The 15899-nt window shown below is 51.5% G+C and overlaps 1 protein-coding gene across 2 annotated transcripts; it reads left to right on the top strand.

Annotated features, from left to right (window-relative positions):
* The first annotated feature begins 555 nt into the window (after positions 1–555).
* On the top strand, positions 556–12684 carry TMEM221 (transmembrane protein 221). Of its 2 annotated transcripts, XM_045380765.3 has the most exons (4): positions 556–1066; positions 3915–4000; positions 11273–11503; positions 12156–12684. In XM_045380765.3, exons 1-4 carry the CDS (start codon positions 747–749, stop codon positions 12215–12217), a joined length of 699 nt encoding a protein of 232 aa, XP_045236700.2. In that variant the 5' UTR covers positions 556–746; the 3' UTR covers positions 12218–12684. The 2 variants fall into 2 exon arrangements, with proteins under 2 accessions (XP_045236700.2, XP_045236699.2); XM_045380764.3 differs by having other exon boundaries at positions 11273–12684.
* Positions 12685–15899: the final 3215 nt, after the last annotated feature.

The raw sequence follows: 15899 nt of genomic DNA, 5'->3' as shown, positions 1-15899 counted from the left end.
CCACCGCGCCCGGCCTCCTTTCTGTTTTTTATTTATTTATTTTTTAAAAAATATTTATTTATTTATTTATTTATTTATGGCATGATCTCAGCTCATTGCAACCTCCGCCTCCTGGGTTCAAGCAATTCTCCTGCCTCAGTCTCCCAAGTAGCTGGGATTACAGGCTCCGGCCACCACACCCGGCTAATTTTTGTGTTTTTAGTAGAGACGGGGTTTCACCATATTGGCCAGGCTGGTCTGGAACTCTTGACCTTGTGATCCGCCCGCCTTGGCCTCCCAAAGTGCTGGGATTACAGGCGAGAACCACCGCGCCAGGCCTCCTTTTTCTTGTTTTAAACAACAATAAAATCGATGCTTAGGGCGGCAGGGGGCGAGGTGGTGCCCTTTTCTGAACTTAGAGAGCTGTGGGGTTCCCGCGATCCAGTCCCTCGTGGGGCCTCCCCGCCCCGCCCTGTGTCCCGTGCCAGGCCCCGCCCAGCCAGGCCCCGCGGACCAAGAGGGGGCGCCCGCGGGGCCCCAGGAGGGAGGAGAAAAGACTTTGTCCCAAGTTTTCGCGGAGATTCGGCGTCCCCGCTGCGACCAGCACCCCGGAGCCCCTGTCCATCTGGCGACCCCCAGCCCAGCCCCCGAACTTTCAGACACTCCCTGCGGCCCCGCCCCCTCAGGGACCCACTGGGGACCCTCGGACTCCCCCCAACTCCCCTGCCCCCTAAAACCACTTCGATTCCTCAACTGTTCCCCTCGCCATGTCTCGCTCTTACGGCGGCCGGGTGCTGGCCGCAATGACCCTGTTGGGCATCGCGGCGGCCGTGCTGACGGCGCTGGGCGCGCAGCTGCTGTTCCAGCTGCAGGCGGGCCGCGCCGAGCTGCGGGGACTGCGCGCGGACGGGCTGGACCAGGAGCTGGGCGCCGGCCCCGGGCTGCCCGAAGACGCGGCCGGGGCGCTACTGCCGCTGGCCGCCGCGCTGGCCGCGCTCGTACTGGTGCTGGGGTTCACCTGCCTGCTGCTCGCTGCGCTCTGTGGCCACCTGGGCGCCGAGCTGGCGCGGGGGCCTGGCCCCAGGAGGTAGGAGGACCGGCCTCACCGCCCCGGAGGCCCGGCTGGGGGCTGGGTGAACCTGGATGAGCCTCTTTCCCTCTTTTGGCCTCAGGCTGGGGGAACAGCTTCCCTCCCCACTTCCCTCTCCCCACCACTCCGTGCATCTCTGCCTCCCTCCTTTCCTCTCTTCCTCCCTCTCTCCCTCCATTCTATATTTGTTAAATTTTGCGGCAGGCGCAACCACTGCTGTGTCTCCCGTTTTGCAGATGAGGAAACTGAGGCCCAAAGAGGGTCCAGGATCAGCTTGCCTGGATCTCAAACAGGGGAGGCTGAACTCTAAGGCTGTCTGGCTTGAAAGTGGGTAGGGGGCGGGAGAGTGCTGTACTTGAACTTGGTTCTGGGTAGAGCCAGCCAGAGCCTGTGTCCCGGCCTGAAATTGAGTTCCTTCCTCAGGGACCTGAACTCAGGGATGTGCTCATTGAGGGACCTCTATCAGGGGCAGTGGTTGCAGAAGGAGGAACCCTCCTTGAGCTGAGGACCCCGCTGTCCCACATGGTAGTGTTTCCCTCCAGAATGTCGGGGGAGAGGAGCCCAAATTCTAAACCAGAATTCTGTAGAAATTGAGCAGATGAGAACTTCCACTACTGGGGTAGATCCTATTCAGACCACACACCTTCCACCCAAGGGACAATGAAATGCATGGGTCCCATGGGTCAGCAAACATGTGTTGGGTGCCTGCCTGCAGGGGGGTGGGTCTGGCTCGGGGCATCAGAGACACAGCAGGGACCAAGTGGACCCAGACCTGCTCTCGTGGAGTCACAGAAAATAAGGAAACATAACAAGAGCCAGGCGTGATCGTTCACACCTGCAATCCCAGCACGTTGGGAGGCAGAGGCAGGAGGATTCATTTGAGGCCAGGAATTTTTTTTTTTTTTTTGAGACAGAGTCTTGCTCTGTCACCCAGGCTGGAGTGCAGTGGCGCTATCTTGGTTCACTGCAGCCTCCACCTCTCGGGTTCAAGCGATTCTCCCACCTCAGCTTCCCGAGTAGCTGGAATTACAGGTGCGCACCACCACAGCCAGCTAATTTTTGTATTTTTAGTAGAGGCGGGGTTTCACCATGTTGGCCAGGCTGGTCTCGAACTCCTAACCTCAAATGATCCACCCACCTTGGCCTCCCAAAGTGCTGGGAGGCCAGGAATTTGAGACCAGCCTGGGTAATATAGCAAGACCTTCCCTGTACAAAAAGAAAAAAATAATAATTAGCTAGGTGTGGTGGTGCATGCCTGTAGTTCCATATACTTGAGAGGCTGAGGCAAGAGGATCTCTTGAGCCCAGGAGGTCAAGGCTGCAGTGAGCCATGATCATGCTTATGAATAACCACTGCGCTCTAGTTTGGGCAACATAGTGAGACCCCATCTCTAATAATAATAATAGCAGATGATAATGAGTGCTGAGAAGGAAAGAAGAGAGATGGGATAGAGAGGGGATAGGACTTTGGGATTTCTCTGGCGTAGGAGGGTTGTGAGTGAGGAGGAAGGTGATCTGATTTAGGTTTTTAATGACCACCTCTAGCCACTGTGCTGAAAAGGGGACAGGAGGGAAGGCGGCAGGAAGGGAAGGCGTCCACTTTCATTATACTGGTGGGAGCTGAGTGAGGATGGAAGCTCTCAGAGCCTCCATTTCCTCCTCAATCAGTCTCACCTCTTGGGGTCGCTGTTTGTACCATCAATAACAGCACGTGAAACTCAGTTTCCTCATCTCTCAAAGAAGCTTGTGGTCTGTAAAATAATGGAAGCCAGGTGTGTAGCAAGTATCTGCACATAGTAGCTGCTTCCTGAGTGTTGGGTGTTTGAGTGGACTCATGTATATAGATGGATTATAGGGGAAAGAGAATAGATGGTGGATGGATGGAAGGAAGGAGGGATGGATGGATGGATGGATGGATGAGGGGTGGATGGATAGTGAATGGGAGATGGATGACCAGTGGATGGGTGGGTGAGGGATAGATAGGATAGCGGAGGGTGTTTAAATGAATGCATGGATGGGTTAATAGCACATGGTTAAATGAATGGAAGGCTGTATATGAGTGCTGGTCGAATAATCAGTGAATATGGATGGTAAATGGATGGTGAACACTGACTTGGAAAAATGGATGGGTGGATGGATGGAGCATAGATAAATGGATAGATATCAGATAGGTGGATGGTGGATATCTAAATGATTGTATGGATGGATGAATGGATGGGGCTGATGGATAGATAGATAAGTGGATGGATGAATGAATTGATAAGTGGATGGATGAATGAATGAGTGGATGGATGACTGGGTTGATGGATGGATAAGTGGATGGATGGATGGATGGATGGATGGATGGATGGATGGATGGATGGATGGATAAGTGGGTGGGTGGATGGATGGATGGATGGATGGATGGATGGATAAGTGGATGGATGGGTGAACGGAAGGATGGATGGATGGATGGATGGGTGGATGGATGGATGGATGGATGGGTGGATAAATGGATGGATGGGTGAATGGGCGGATGTATGGATGGGTGGATGAATAGATGAGTGGACAGATGGATGAATGGGTGGATAAATGGATGAATGGATAAATGGGTGGATAGATGGATGGATGGGCTGATGGATGGATGAGTTGATGGATGAATGGATGGATAGATGGAGAGTGGATAAGTAAATGGATATAAATGGGTGGGTGAGTAGATGGATGATGGTTAGGTACTCATAGATTTTGGGTCCCTGAAAGCTGGGTCCTTGTCTCATTTAAGCTGCTCTCCCTCCCTGTCCTCACTGACCTCCCACCACCAGCTCCACTTCCTGAACCCTTTATCTTCCTGCTTCCCTTCATTCCAGGTCGGACTGGTTTCTCTATGACTGCCGCCTCCTCAGACACGTGGCCCTTGGCCTTTTCTGCTGTGGGATCTCTGTCTACTTAGCAGGTGTGTGCTGAAATAGAACGTGGGGCATAGGATCCGGGGTTGGGTAGAGAGCAGCAATGGTCCCCTAACTGGGATCAACTCCGCAGACAGTCTCCTTGAGTTCAGCTCCAGGCTCTGACACTTCCTTGCTTTGGTGCCTTGGGCAAATTCTCTCTGTGCCTTGATTTCCTCATCAGTACAATGGGAATAACTGTCTTTACCTCACAGAACCACTTGAGGAGATTCTGAGATTTAATCCTCATGAAAGCCCATAGGACCAGGGATAGTGGCTCACGTCTATATCCCAGCAATTTGGGAGACTTAGGCTTGGTGTGGTGGTACACACCTGTAGTCCCAGCTACTCAGGAGGCTAAGGTGGGAGGATCACCTAAGCCCAGAAGGTTGAGGCTGCAGTGAGCCATGATTGCACCACTGCATCGCACTCCAGCCTGGGTGATACAGCGAGACCCTGTCTCATTAAAAAAAAAAAAAAAAAAAAGCCCGTGGATGGCATCTGACTCCAGTAGGGACTCCACAAATGCTAGTTGTCATCAGAACACTTCTGATTCATCAGTTTTATACATTTGTTTGAACAAAAATTTTCATGGCCTGGGTGGTGTCTAAAGATAGCATTTTGGCCAGGCGCAGTGGCTCACGCCTATAATCCCAGCACTCTGAAGGCCTGAGGCCAGTGGATCACCTGAGGTCAGGAGTTCGAGACCAGCCTGGCCAACATGGTGAAACCCCGTCTCTACTAAAAATACAAAAAAATTAGCCAGGCATGGTGGCAGGCGCCTGTATTCTCAGCTACTCAGGAGGCTGAGGCAGAGGAATCACTTGAACCCTGGAGGCAGAGGTTGCAGTGAGCCAAGATCACGCCACTGCACTCCAGCCTGGGCAACAAGGGCAAAACTCTGTCTCAAAAAAAAAAAAAAAAAAAAGCATTTTACAGGTTGGAATGAGTGAAAGCTGTTTTGGTTACAAATATCAATCTCCAGCTCAAAAATGGCTTGAGAAAATTAAAAAAAAAAAAAAAAAAAGGATACCCCAGATGCCAGAATGTTCCACACTGTCCTTCCTTCCTGATTTATAATAACTTTTCTTCAATCAACTTTCTTCATCCATCCGGGCTGGTAAAGGAACCAAATCATTAAGTGTCTTTCAAGAGACTCCTAATGCCTTATATTTGTTTTAATCTTGAAACAAATGTGTTGATGATGCTGGGGACTCAACGCTGAATCATATATAAGTCCCTGCCAGCCCTGTAAACAATCTGATTTACAGGAAGAAAAAATATCCCACTGAATGAGAAACAGGATTTGCTATTACTGTTTTTTTTATAGTCCCACCATAGAAAAATAGAAGTTTAAAAAGATATTTAGCCTGGGTGTGGTGACTCACGCCTGTAATCCCAGCACTTTGGGAGGCTGAAGTGGGTGAATCACTTGAGGGTAGGAGTTTAAGACCATCCTGGCCAACATGCTGAAATCCCCCCTCTATTAAAAATTCAAAAAAATTAGCTAGACCTGGTGGCAGGTGCCTGTAATCCCAGCTACTCGGGAGGCTGAGGTGGAAGAATCGCTTGAACCTGAGAGGTGGCTGAGATCACGCAACTGCCCTCCAGCCTGGGCGACAGAGTGAAACTTCATCTCAAAAAATAAATAAATAAAAAGACATATTTAAAATATTTTTAATGAGATGTGAGCCTAAGGTTCACTGTGGGAATTTATATATACGAAGTGCACGGAACGCTGCATAACTTTTGTTGTTTGACTTAATGAAATGCTCCAGAGGTAGTTTTTTTTTAAAAAAGGAGAAGGGATGGATGACTTGTGCCTCTGAAATTATCAGGGAAGTTGGCCTCAGGTGCGGCTGGATCCAGGTACTCAAATTAGGTTATCAGAAATGCCTCTCAGCCGGGTGTGGTGGCTTGCACCTGTAATTCCAGCACTTTGGGAGGCCGAGGCGGGTGGATCACTTAAGGTCAGGAGTTTGAGACCAGCCTGGCCAACATAGTGAAACCCCATCTCTACTAAAAATACAAAAAGTAGCCAACCATCGTGGCACACCCCTGTAATCCCAGCTACTCCAGAGGCTGGGGCAGGAGAATTGTTTGAATCTGGGAGGTGGATGTTGCAGTGAGTCAAGATCACGCCACTGCACTCCTGCCTAGGCAATAGAGCGAGACTCCGTCTCAAAAAAAAAAAAAAAGAAAAGAAAAGAAAGAAATTAGCCAGGCATGGTGGCTCGTGCCTGTAGTCCCAGCTACTCAGGAGGCTGAAGGCAGGAGAATCGCTTGAACCCACGAGGTGGAGGTTGCAGTGAGCTGAGATCGTGCCACTGCACAGCCTGGGTGACAGAGCGAGACTCCGTCTCAAAAATGATAATAAAAGAAAAAAGAAACAGAAATGCTTGTCACTTCACCTCTTCATCTGCTGTTCCCTGAGTGGGCATCTCTCTGAGAAAGTTGACTCTATCTGTAAGTACTTTTGACACGATGCCTGGAGCCATGAGTCTTTGCACAGGCCGACAGAAATATTAAAGACCTAGGGAATAAGATCTCCACATTCTAAAATACAAGAACAATTACAAAAGAAAAAAAAAAGGTAACATTATGTCAGCCTCACTAAGCGTAAAATTGAGAATTCATTCACCTCCCATTTAGATTGTTTTTGAGGCTAGGTGACCTCATTCAGCAAGAATTCCTAAGCACATCCAACCAATCATCCATTCATTGCTAGCTAGAACTAAAAGAATAATTACAAAATCCCTTTCAAAATGTTTCCAGCAAAAGAAAAAAGTCCTTGGCCTTGCTTTCATATGTCGGACATCATGCAGTGTGATATCTTCCAAAGCAACAGTACAGAGCCAGAGAATGTGTATAAACAGCCTGGAAAGTGCCAAAAAAAAAAAGTCCCCCTTGTGTTCTGGGCCGCTTTCCTACCAATACCCGAGACACTGCAGGAAAATGTATCTGTCCCAATAGCCCAAGCTAAAGTCTCAGGGCTGACTCTGATAGGCTGAGCTTGGGCCATGTAATATTCCTACACCAATCACTAACATCATGGGCAGCAATTAATGCTCTGATTGGCTGAGCTTGGCCCAATGAGGACCTCACTGATGCCAAAGTGGGTCAGTGATCCCAAATCCACTCCGCAGTGTAGAGATAGGGACCAGACCAGGGATTCCCCACTGAGACTGATTCTGGCCTCAGAGGACTTTTATCACTACCTAGAGACATTTTTGGTGGTCGCCACAGAGTTGAGGGTGGGATGCTACTGACATCTAGTGGGTAAAGCTGCTAAACGACCTATGATGCACCACCACTAAGAATGGTGCCAACTGTATGCTGGAGAGGCTGATGGAGGGCTAGCTAGCGCAGGTCCTCAAAGTCCCTTCCTTTATTTGTTTTTGTTTTTGTTTTTTTTTTCTCTGACAGGGAGTCTTGCTGTGTTGCCCAGGCTGGAACCCAGTGGAGTGATCCCAGCTCACTGCAACCACCACCTCCCAGGTTCAAGCCATTCTCCTACCTCAGCCTCCCAAGTACCCAGGATTACAGGAGTCCACCATCACGCCCAGCTAATTTTTGTATCTTTAGCAGAGACAGGGTTTTACCATGTTGGCCAGGCTGGTCTCAAACTCCTGGCCTCAAGTGATCCGCCCACCTCAGCCTCCCAAAGTGCTGGGGTTACTGGCATGAGCCACCACACCTGGTCCCTCAAGGTCCCTTCTTATTCACATTGGCTAACTGAGGCCAGAGAGAGGCTGTGAATCTCTCAATGTCCCCCAAGCCTGGGGCGTGGCAAACCTGTGGGCACCGGACAGTAGGCAGCAGAGGCTGGCTCCCCCACCCTGACCCTCACCCCCACCCCAGGCAGAGACAGACAGAGATACAGGACCCTGAGAGCTGAGTTGCTGGAGGTGTTTCTGGTTTTGTTTGTTTAGAGACAGGGTCTTGCCGTGTAGCCCAGGCTGGACTTGAACTCCTGGCTCAAGCAATCCTCCTGCCTCAGTCTCCCAATCCAAGAAGCTGGAACTACAGGTGTGCACCACCATACCCAGTTAAGTTGCAGTTTCATTGTGGCAAAGTACACATAACAAAAACATTACCACTTTAGGTCAGGCGCGGTGGCTGCCACTTGTAATCCCAGCACTTTGGGAAGCCGAGGCAGGCGGATCATGAGGTCAGGAGATTGAGACCAATCTGGCTAACAAAGTGAAACTCCGTCTCTACTAAAAATACAAAAATTAGCCGGACGTGATGGCGGGCACCTATAGTCCCAGTTACTTGGGAGTCTGAGGTAGGAGAATGGCATGAACCTGGGAGGCGGAGCTTGCAATGAGCCAAGATCATGCCACTGCACTCCAGCCTGGGCAACAGAGCAAGACTCTGTCTCAAAAAAAAAAAAATTAGCATTTTAACCAGTGTATTTTATTTCTATTTTTTGAGGCAGGGTCTTGCTCTGTTACCCAGGCTGGAGTGCAGTGTCATGATCTCGGCTCACTGCAAGCTCCGCCTCCCGGGTTCACACCATTCTCCTGCCTCAGCCTCCCGAGTAGCTGGGACTACAGGCACGCCCCATCACGCCCGGCTAATTTTTTTGTATTTTTAGTAGAGATAGGGTTTCACCGTGTTAGCCAGGATGGTCTCAATCTCCTGACCTCGTGATCCGCCCACCTTGGCCTCCCAAAGTGCTGGGATTACAGGCGTGAGCCACCGTGCCTGGCTAGGGAGGCTTCTTAAGAGATAGAGCAGGTGGCTGGGCACAGTGACTCACACCTGTAATCCCATCACTTTGGGAGGCCGAGGCAGGTGGATCACCTGAGGTCAGGAGTTTGAGACCAGCCTGACCAACATGGTGAAACCCCCATCTCTACTAAAAATACAAAATTAGGGCCGGGCGCAGTGGCTCAAGCCTGTAATCCCAGCACTTTGGGAGGCTGAGAAGGGTGGATCACGAGGTCAGGAGATCGAGACCATCCTGGCTCACACGGTGAAACCCCGTCTCTACTAAAAAATACAAAAAACTAGCCGGGCGAGGTGGCGGGCGCCTGTAGTCCCAGCTACTTGGGAGGCTGAGGCAGGAGAATGGCGTAAACCCGGGAGGCGGAGCTTGCAGTGAGCTGAGATCCGGCCACAGCACTCCAGCCTGGGTGACAGAGCAAGACTCCGTCTCAAAAAAAAAAAAAAAATTAGCCAGGCATGGTGGTGCATGCCTGTAATCCCAGTTACTCGAGAGGCTGAGGCAGGAGAATTGCTTGAACCCGAGAGACAGAGGTTGCAGTGAGCTGAGATTGCGCCACTGCACTGCAGCCTGGGCAACAAGAGCGGAATTCCGTCTCAAAAAAAAAAAAAAGAGAGCGAGCAGGTCCCATTCTTCTCCAGCTCCAAAATCCCCCTAATCATTGCTCTTAGAAGAAAACACGGTGGGGCACAGTGGCTCACTCCTGTAATCCCAGCCCTCTTGGGAGGCCAAGGCGAGCGGATCACTTGAGCTCAGGAATTGGAGACCAGCCTGGGCAACAAAGCGAAACCCCGTCTCTACTAAAAATACAAAAATTAGGCTGGGCACCATGACTCATGCCTGTAATCCCAGCACTTTGGAAGGCTGAGGCAGGCAGATCACCTGAGATCAGGGGTTCGAGACCAGCCTAGCCAACATGGTGAAACACTGTCTCTACTAAAAATACAACAATTAGCCGAGCGTGGTGGCGGGTGCCTGTAATCCCAGCTACTTGGGAGGCTGAGGCATGAGAATCACTTGAACCCAGGAAGCAGAGGTTGCAGTGAGCAGAGGTCACACCCCTGCACTCTAGCCTGGGTGACAGAGCAAGATTCTGTCTCAAAAAAAAAATAATAATAAATAAAACAAAAATTAGCCAGGCATGGTGGCGTGCACCTGTAGTCCCACCTACTCAGGAGGCTGAGGTGGGAGACTCACCTGAGCCTGGGGAGGTTGAGGTGGCAGTGAGCCGTAGCCAAGCCACTGCCTTCCAACCTGGGGTGACAGAGCGAGACCCTGTCTCAAGAAAAAAAAAAGAAGGAGAAGAAGGAAGAGGGCTGGGAGCAGTGGCTTACGCCTGTAATCCCAGCACTTTGGGAGGCCGAGGCGGGTGGATCACTTGAGGTCAGGAGATCGAGACCATCCTGGCTAACATGGTGAAACCCCGTCTCTACTAAAAAATACAAAAAAAAAAAAAAAGAAGAAGGAAGAAGAACAAGAAGAACAAGAACAAGAAGGAAGAAGAAGGAAGAAGAAGAAGGAAGAAGGACAAGAAGGAGAAGAAGGAGGAGGAGGAGGAAGAGGAAGAAGAAGATGGAGGAGGAGGAGGAGGAAGAGGAGGAAGGGAAGAAGAGGAAGAAGAGGAAGAAGAGGCCTCCACCCCCATCTGGTCCCCAACATCCACTCCTTCCTTAACTCCTCCATCTCTCCCCCACCTCTCTTCTCCAGTTACACCACAACCTATTTATCTTTTGTTGTTGTTGTTGTTGTTGAGACTGAATCTCACTCTGTCGCCCAGACTGGAGTGCAGTGGTGCGATCTCGGCTCACTGCAGCCTCCATCTCCCAGGCTCAAGCAATTCTGCTTCAGCCTCCCGAGGAGCTGGGATTACAGGCACCCGCCACGATGCCCAGCTAAGTTTTGTATTTTTTTGTAGAGACAGGGTTTCACCATGTTGCCCAGGCTGGTCTCAAACTCCTGACCTCAAGTGATCCACCCGCCTCAGCCTCCCAAAATGTTAGGATTACAGGCGTGAGCCACTGAGCCCGGCCAGAACCCGTTTTGCTTTCTTCTGAGCCTCAGACACTCGGGCGTTTCCACCTCAGGACCTCTGCACTTGCTGTGTCCCCTGCAGCCGTTATCCTCCTCAGCTCTCCCAGAAGCTGCTACTTCTTCCCCCAGGGTCTCAGCTCAAATAGCTCCTCCTCAGGAAAGCCCCTGCCCACAGCTGCTGAAATGAGTCTCTTTCTGTTGTCTTCTTTGGAGGCAGAACTGTGCTTCAGAGCACAGACTCTGGAGCCCACCAGCCTGGGTTAAAATCCCACCTCTGTCACTTCCTGACTGTATGGCTTTGAAGAGTCTCCTAACCTCTCTAGGCCCCAGCTTTCTTCTCTGTAAAATGGATGTGATGATGATGCACGTGTGGGATGTGGGAGAATTAGATGCCTAGTCTATGTTCCAGTCCCGTGGCAGGGTTTTTCATGATTTCTCCCTGTGCGCAAGAACTCCCTGAGGGCTTGGAGGGCAAATGTTTGTTGACTAAATAAATGAGAGTCGTTTCCTTCCGCAGCACTGTCCATCTATGCCTTGCTACTTTTCGAGATCGAGACAGGTGCAGCAGCCGCTTCCATCCTCGGCTCGGGCGCCCTGGTTCTGGTGGCTGTGCTGACCCACACTCTCCTCCGGGCTGCTCGGGCCACCCGCCGTGGGCTCCATGAGTTGTCCCCGCCATCCTTTGAAGATGACCTCACCCGCCCTGCTGAAGTCTCCAAGGCCAGCCCCAGAGCTCAGCCTCAGCAGGGTATCCATCGTCGGACCCCCTATTCAACCTGTCCAGAGCCTGGGGACCCCTTTGTGTCCATGGCCACTGCCACAGCACCTGCAGCCCTGGGGGGAGGCTGGGAGAGCAGCCTGCCTGCAACCCGAATGCACCGGACACTGTCCGGCCTGGGGCACTGGGACGGGGTTACCCATGAGATGCGTCGAATGCTAGGCCATAGACCAGGGAGCACGGGGAAGGACTCTACACTGGTGTGAGCCCAGGGATAAGGAATAGAGACCTGGTGTAAGAAAAGGATACCATACAGATAGGTTCAGGTTCAGCTGCAGTAGCAGTAGGACTTGATTTTTCTCTCATTTTATTGCATACTTAGCTTTTGTCCTCAAGGTTGCCTCATGGCACAAAATAGTTGCCAGAGCTCCAGCCTTCACCTCCTCATTCTGAGGGAAAGTCAGAGGCCAGCGCTGGCTGGGTGTCTCCTGGAAGTCTGCCCAGGAAGCCTTGAAACCCTTCATTTTATATCCCACTGGCCAGAACAGAGTGAAATGGCCACACCTTGCTGCAGGGGAGGCTGGGAAATGTGGCTATCCAGATGGATGAGATTCTGTTATTGGTAGAAGGGGAGCAGGGGGCTTAGGCAGTGATTCTCTAAGTGTCTCCATCCATTTTACAGATGAGGAAACCGAGGCCCCAAGAGAGGCAGTGACTCACCAGGGGGCCCACGGCCAGGACTGAGCACCAGAGCCAGGATCCTCACCTGAACCCCGTAATCTCCAGGCTGCTGATGTGCAAATCTCAGACTCTGCAAAATCCGCTGCGCCCCCTTGGGCTGTGAACATTTCAAACCCATGTGTGCCAAGCTTGGAGCAGCCCAGGGCCAGAGGCACGGCTGGAGGGCTGGACCCAGGTTCCTGGCTGTGGACTCATGGCTGAGGGCTTAGCCGCTTTGTGCCTCAGTTTCCTCATCTGTAATATGGGGACAAGAAGTGGCCCTGTCTCCAAGGGCTCAGACGAGACACATGACTTCATGTAAGGCATTCTGGGGACCCCCACACAATAGGTCCTCGATGCGTGTTAATCGTTCTCATGCTGCTGCTGCTTGGGGTGTAGACATGGGTAGTTCCTGGGGCTCAAGGAAATAACAGAGGGGTCTCCAAAGGTCTCCTGTCTTGCACAACCCACAAATAAACTCCGATGTTCACATCTGTGTGTTACTCAATATTCAATTGTGCCACCTGGCCAAGCCCAGGCCCATGGGTGGGACTTGGATCGGGGAAGGGAAGGGCAAGAGTGAGCGCCAGGCCATGCCCCTTGTAGTCCCCAGTCTGGGACGTGTGCTCCACCAGTTGTTTATGTTTGGTTTTGCTTTGAGACGGAATCTTGCTCTGTCTCCCAGGTGGGAGTGCAGTGGCATGATCTAGGCTCACTGCAACCTCCGTCTCCCAGGTTCAAGTGATTCTCCTGCCTCAGCCTCCCGAGTAGCTGGGATTACAGGCACCCGCCACCATGCCTGGCTAATTTTTGTATTTTTAGTAGACACAGGTTTCACCATGTTGGCCAGGCTGATCTCGAACTCCTGACCTCAGGTGATCCCCCTGCCTCGGCCTCCCAAAGTGCTGGGATTACAGGTGTGAGCCACTGCTCCTGGCCTTTAAACAATTTTTTTGAGATGGAGTTTTGCTCTTGTGGCCCAGGCTGCAGTGCAATGGCCCAATCTCGGCTCATTGCAACCTCCGTCTCCCGGGTTCAAGCGATTCTCCTGCCTCAGCCTCCCAAATAGCTGGGACTACAGGCAAGGGCCACGATGCCCGGATAGTTTTTACATTTTGTGTTTGTTTGTTTGTTTTCTAGACAGAGTCTCACTCTGTCACCTAGGCTGGAGTGCAGTGGGGCGATCTCGGCTCACTGCAACCTCCACCTCACGGTTTCAAGCGATTCTCCTGCCTCCACCTCCCAAGTAGCTGGGACTACAGGCAAGGGCCATCATGCCTGGCTAGTTTTTACATTTTTAGTAGAGATGAGGTTTAACCATGTTAGCCAGCTAGTCTCGAACTCCTGACCTCAAGTGATCCACCCACCTTGGCCCCTCAAAATGCTACAGGCGTGAGCCACCGCGCCTGACCTGAATTGTATACTTTTAAATGGTTGATTCTATGTTGATGTGATTTTCACCTCAACATCTTTTTATTTATTTATTTATTTTTATTATTTTTTTTTTTTTTTTGAGACGGAGTCTCGCTCTGTCGCCCATGCTGGAGTGCAGTGGCCGGATCTCAGCTCACTGCAAGCTCCGCCTCCCGGGTTCACGCCATTCTCCGGCCTCAGCCTCCCGAGTAGCTGGGACTACAGGCGCCCGCCACCTCGCCCAGCTAGTTTTTTGTATTTCTTAATAGAGACGGGGTTTCACCGTGTTAGCCAGGATGGTTTCGATCTCCTGACCTCGTGATCCGCCCGTCTCGGCCTCCCAAAGTGCTGGGATTACAGGCTTGAGCCACCGCGCCCGGCCTATTTATTTATTTTTAAGAGAGGGGTTTGCTCTGTCACCTGGGCTGGAATACAGTGTTGTGATCATAGGTCATTGCAGCCTCAAACTCCTGGGCTCAAGTGATCCTCCTGACTCAGTATCCAGAGTAGCTGGGACTACAGGCATGCACCACTACATCAGGTTAATTTTTGTATTTTTAATTTTTGTAGAGATGGTGTTTTGCTATGTTGCCCAGGCTGATCTCGAACTCCCGGGCGCAAACAATTCTACCTCAGCCACCTAGTAGCTAGGATTACAGGGGCATGCCACCATGCTCCCTTACGCACACACAAAAATAAAGCAAGGCCGGGGCAGTGGCTCATGCCTGTAATCCCAGCACTTTGGGAGACCGCAGTGGGCGGATCACAAGGTCAGGAGTTCAAGACCAGCCTGGCCAACTTGGTGAAACCCTATCTCTACTAAAAATACAAAAATTAGCTCGGCATGGTGACGCACGCCAGTAATTCCAGCTACTCAGGAGGCTGAGGCAGGAGAATTGCTTGAACCGGGACCCAAGAGGTGGAGGCTGCAGTGAGCTGAGATCATGCCACTGCCCTCCAGTCTGGGCTACAGAGCAAGACTCCGTCCCCACCCCCCCAAAAAAAAATTAGCTGGGCGTGGTGGTGGGTGCCTGTAATCCCAGCTACTCAGGAGACTGAGGCAGGAGAATCGCTTAAGCCCGGGAGGCAGAGGTTGCAGTGAGCCAAGATCGCGCCACTGCTCTCCAGCCTAGGCACAAAGCGAGACTCTGTCTCAAAAAATAATATAATAGGCCGGATGCGGTGGCTCACGCCTGTAATCCCAGCACTTTGGGAGGCCGAGGCGGGCGGATCACGAGGTCAGGAGATCAAGACCACAGTGAAACCCCGTCTCTACTAAAAATACAAAAAATTAGCTGAGCATGGTGGCGGGCACCTGTAGTCCCAGCTACTCGGGAGGCTGAGGCAGGAGAACAGCGTGAACCCGAGAAGTGGAGCTTGCAGTGAGCCGAGATTGCGCTACTGCACTCCAGCCTGGGCGACAGAGAGAGACTCCGTCTCAATAATAATAATAATATAATAAAAATAAATAAAAAGTTGCACCCTGGGCACCTCAACAACCTCACCCTAGGCTGGTCCCTGCTCTTCCTCCTGATACCTCAAACTTGAACCTTGGAAACTATAAGGTTCCAACTTGGGAGGCCCAGCTGAAAACCGTCCCCCTCCTCTGCACTGCCTGGAAGGAGAGCTGAGTCACCGAGCATCTTCCTATCTCAGCTAGAATCAGGTGAGGCGCAGGGCAAGGCTGGTCCTGGGGCTGCAGCCAAAACCTCCAGACTCCAGGCACCCGATACCGGTTTGGCGTGCGGCTTTCAGAGTGTTCCGGGAGCTGGGCAGACCTGCCTGAAGGAACAGTCATGCAAACTCAGTTTCCTTTTTTATAAACAGAGGTGATCTCCCCTACCCACCAAGTCATAGGCATAAGGCCCCAGTCGAAAGGGTAGAAATGCCTCCATTAATTCCACGGGCCTCACAAACACAAGCTGTCAGCATCCTGGTATGTGCTAGGGTATGAACAGTAGCTGTCAAAGATGTTGTCTTGTGAGAGGATCACCTGAGGCCAGGAGTTCAAGACCAGCCTGGGCAATATAGGTAGACCCCATCTCTAGAAAAAATTTAAAAATGAGCCAGGCGTGGTGATACACACCTGCAGTCTCAGCTACTTAGGAGGCTGAGGCGGGAGGATCAGCAATGACTGAACCAACTGCAATCCAGCCTGGGCAACAGAGCAAGACCCCATCTGTTCAAAAGAAAAGCTGGCAGGGTGCAGTGGCTCACTCCTCTAATCCCAGCACTTTGGTAGGCCAAGGCAGTCAAACTGCTTGAGGCCAGGAGTTCAAGACCAGCCTGGCCA

Source organism: Macaca fascicularis, chromosome 19, assembly GCF_037993035.2.
Source record: "Macaca fascicularis isolate 582-1 chromosome 19, T2T-MFA8v1.1".
Classification (NCBI taxonomy): Eukaryota; Metazoa; Chordata; class Mammalia; order Primates; family Cercopithecidae; genus Macaca; species Macaca fascicularis.
This window is presented reverse-complemented; position numbering and strand designations above follow the sequence as displayed.

Bases quoted from the DNA above. Each gene is read 5' to 3' on its own strand.
- TMEM221 (XM_045380764.3), top strand. From the start codon at position 747: ATGTCTCGCTCTTACGGCGGCCGGGTGCTGGCCGCAATGACCCTGTTG. The intron at 1,067-3,914 runs GTAGGAGGACCG...CCTTCATTCCAG, and splicing joins CGGGGGCCTGGCCCCAGGAG to GTCGGACTGGTTTCTCTATG. The intron at 4,001-11,272 runs GTGTGTGCTGAA...TTCCTTCCGCAG, and splicing joins GATCTCTGTCTACTTAGCAG to CACTGTCCATCTATGCCTTG.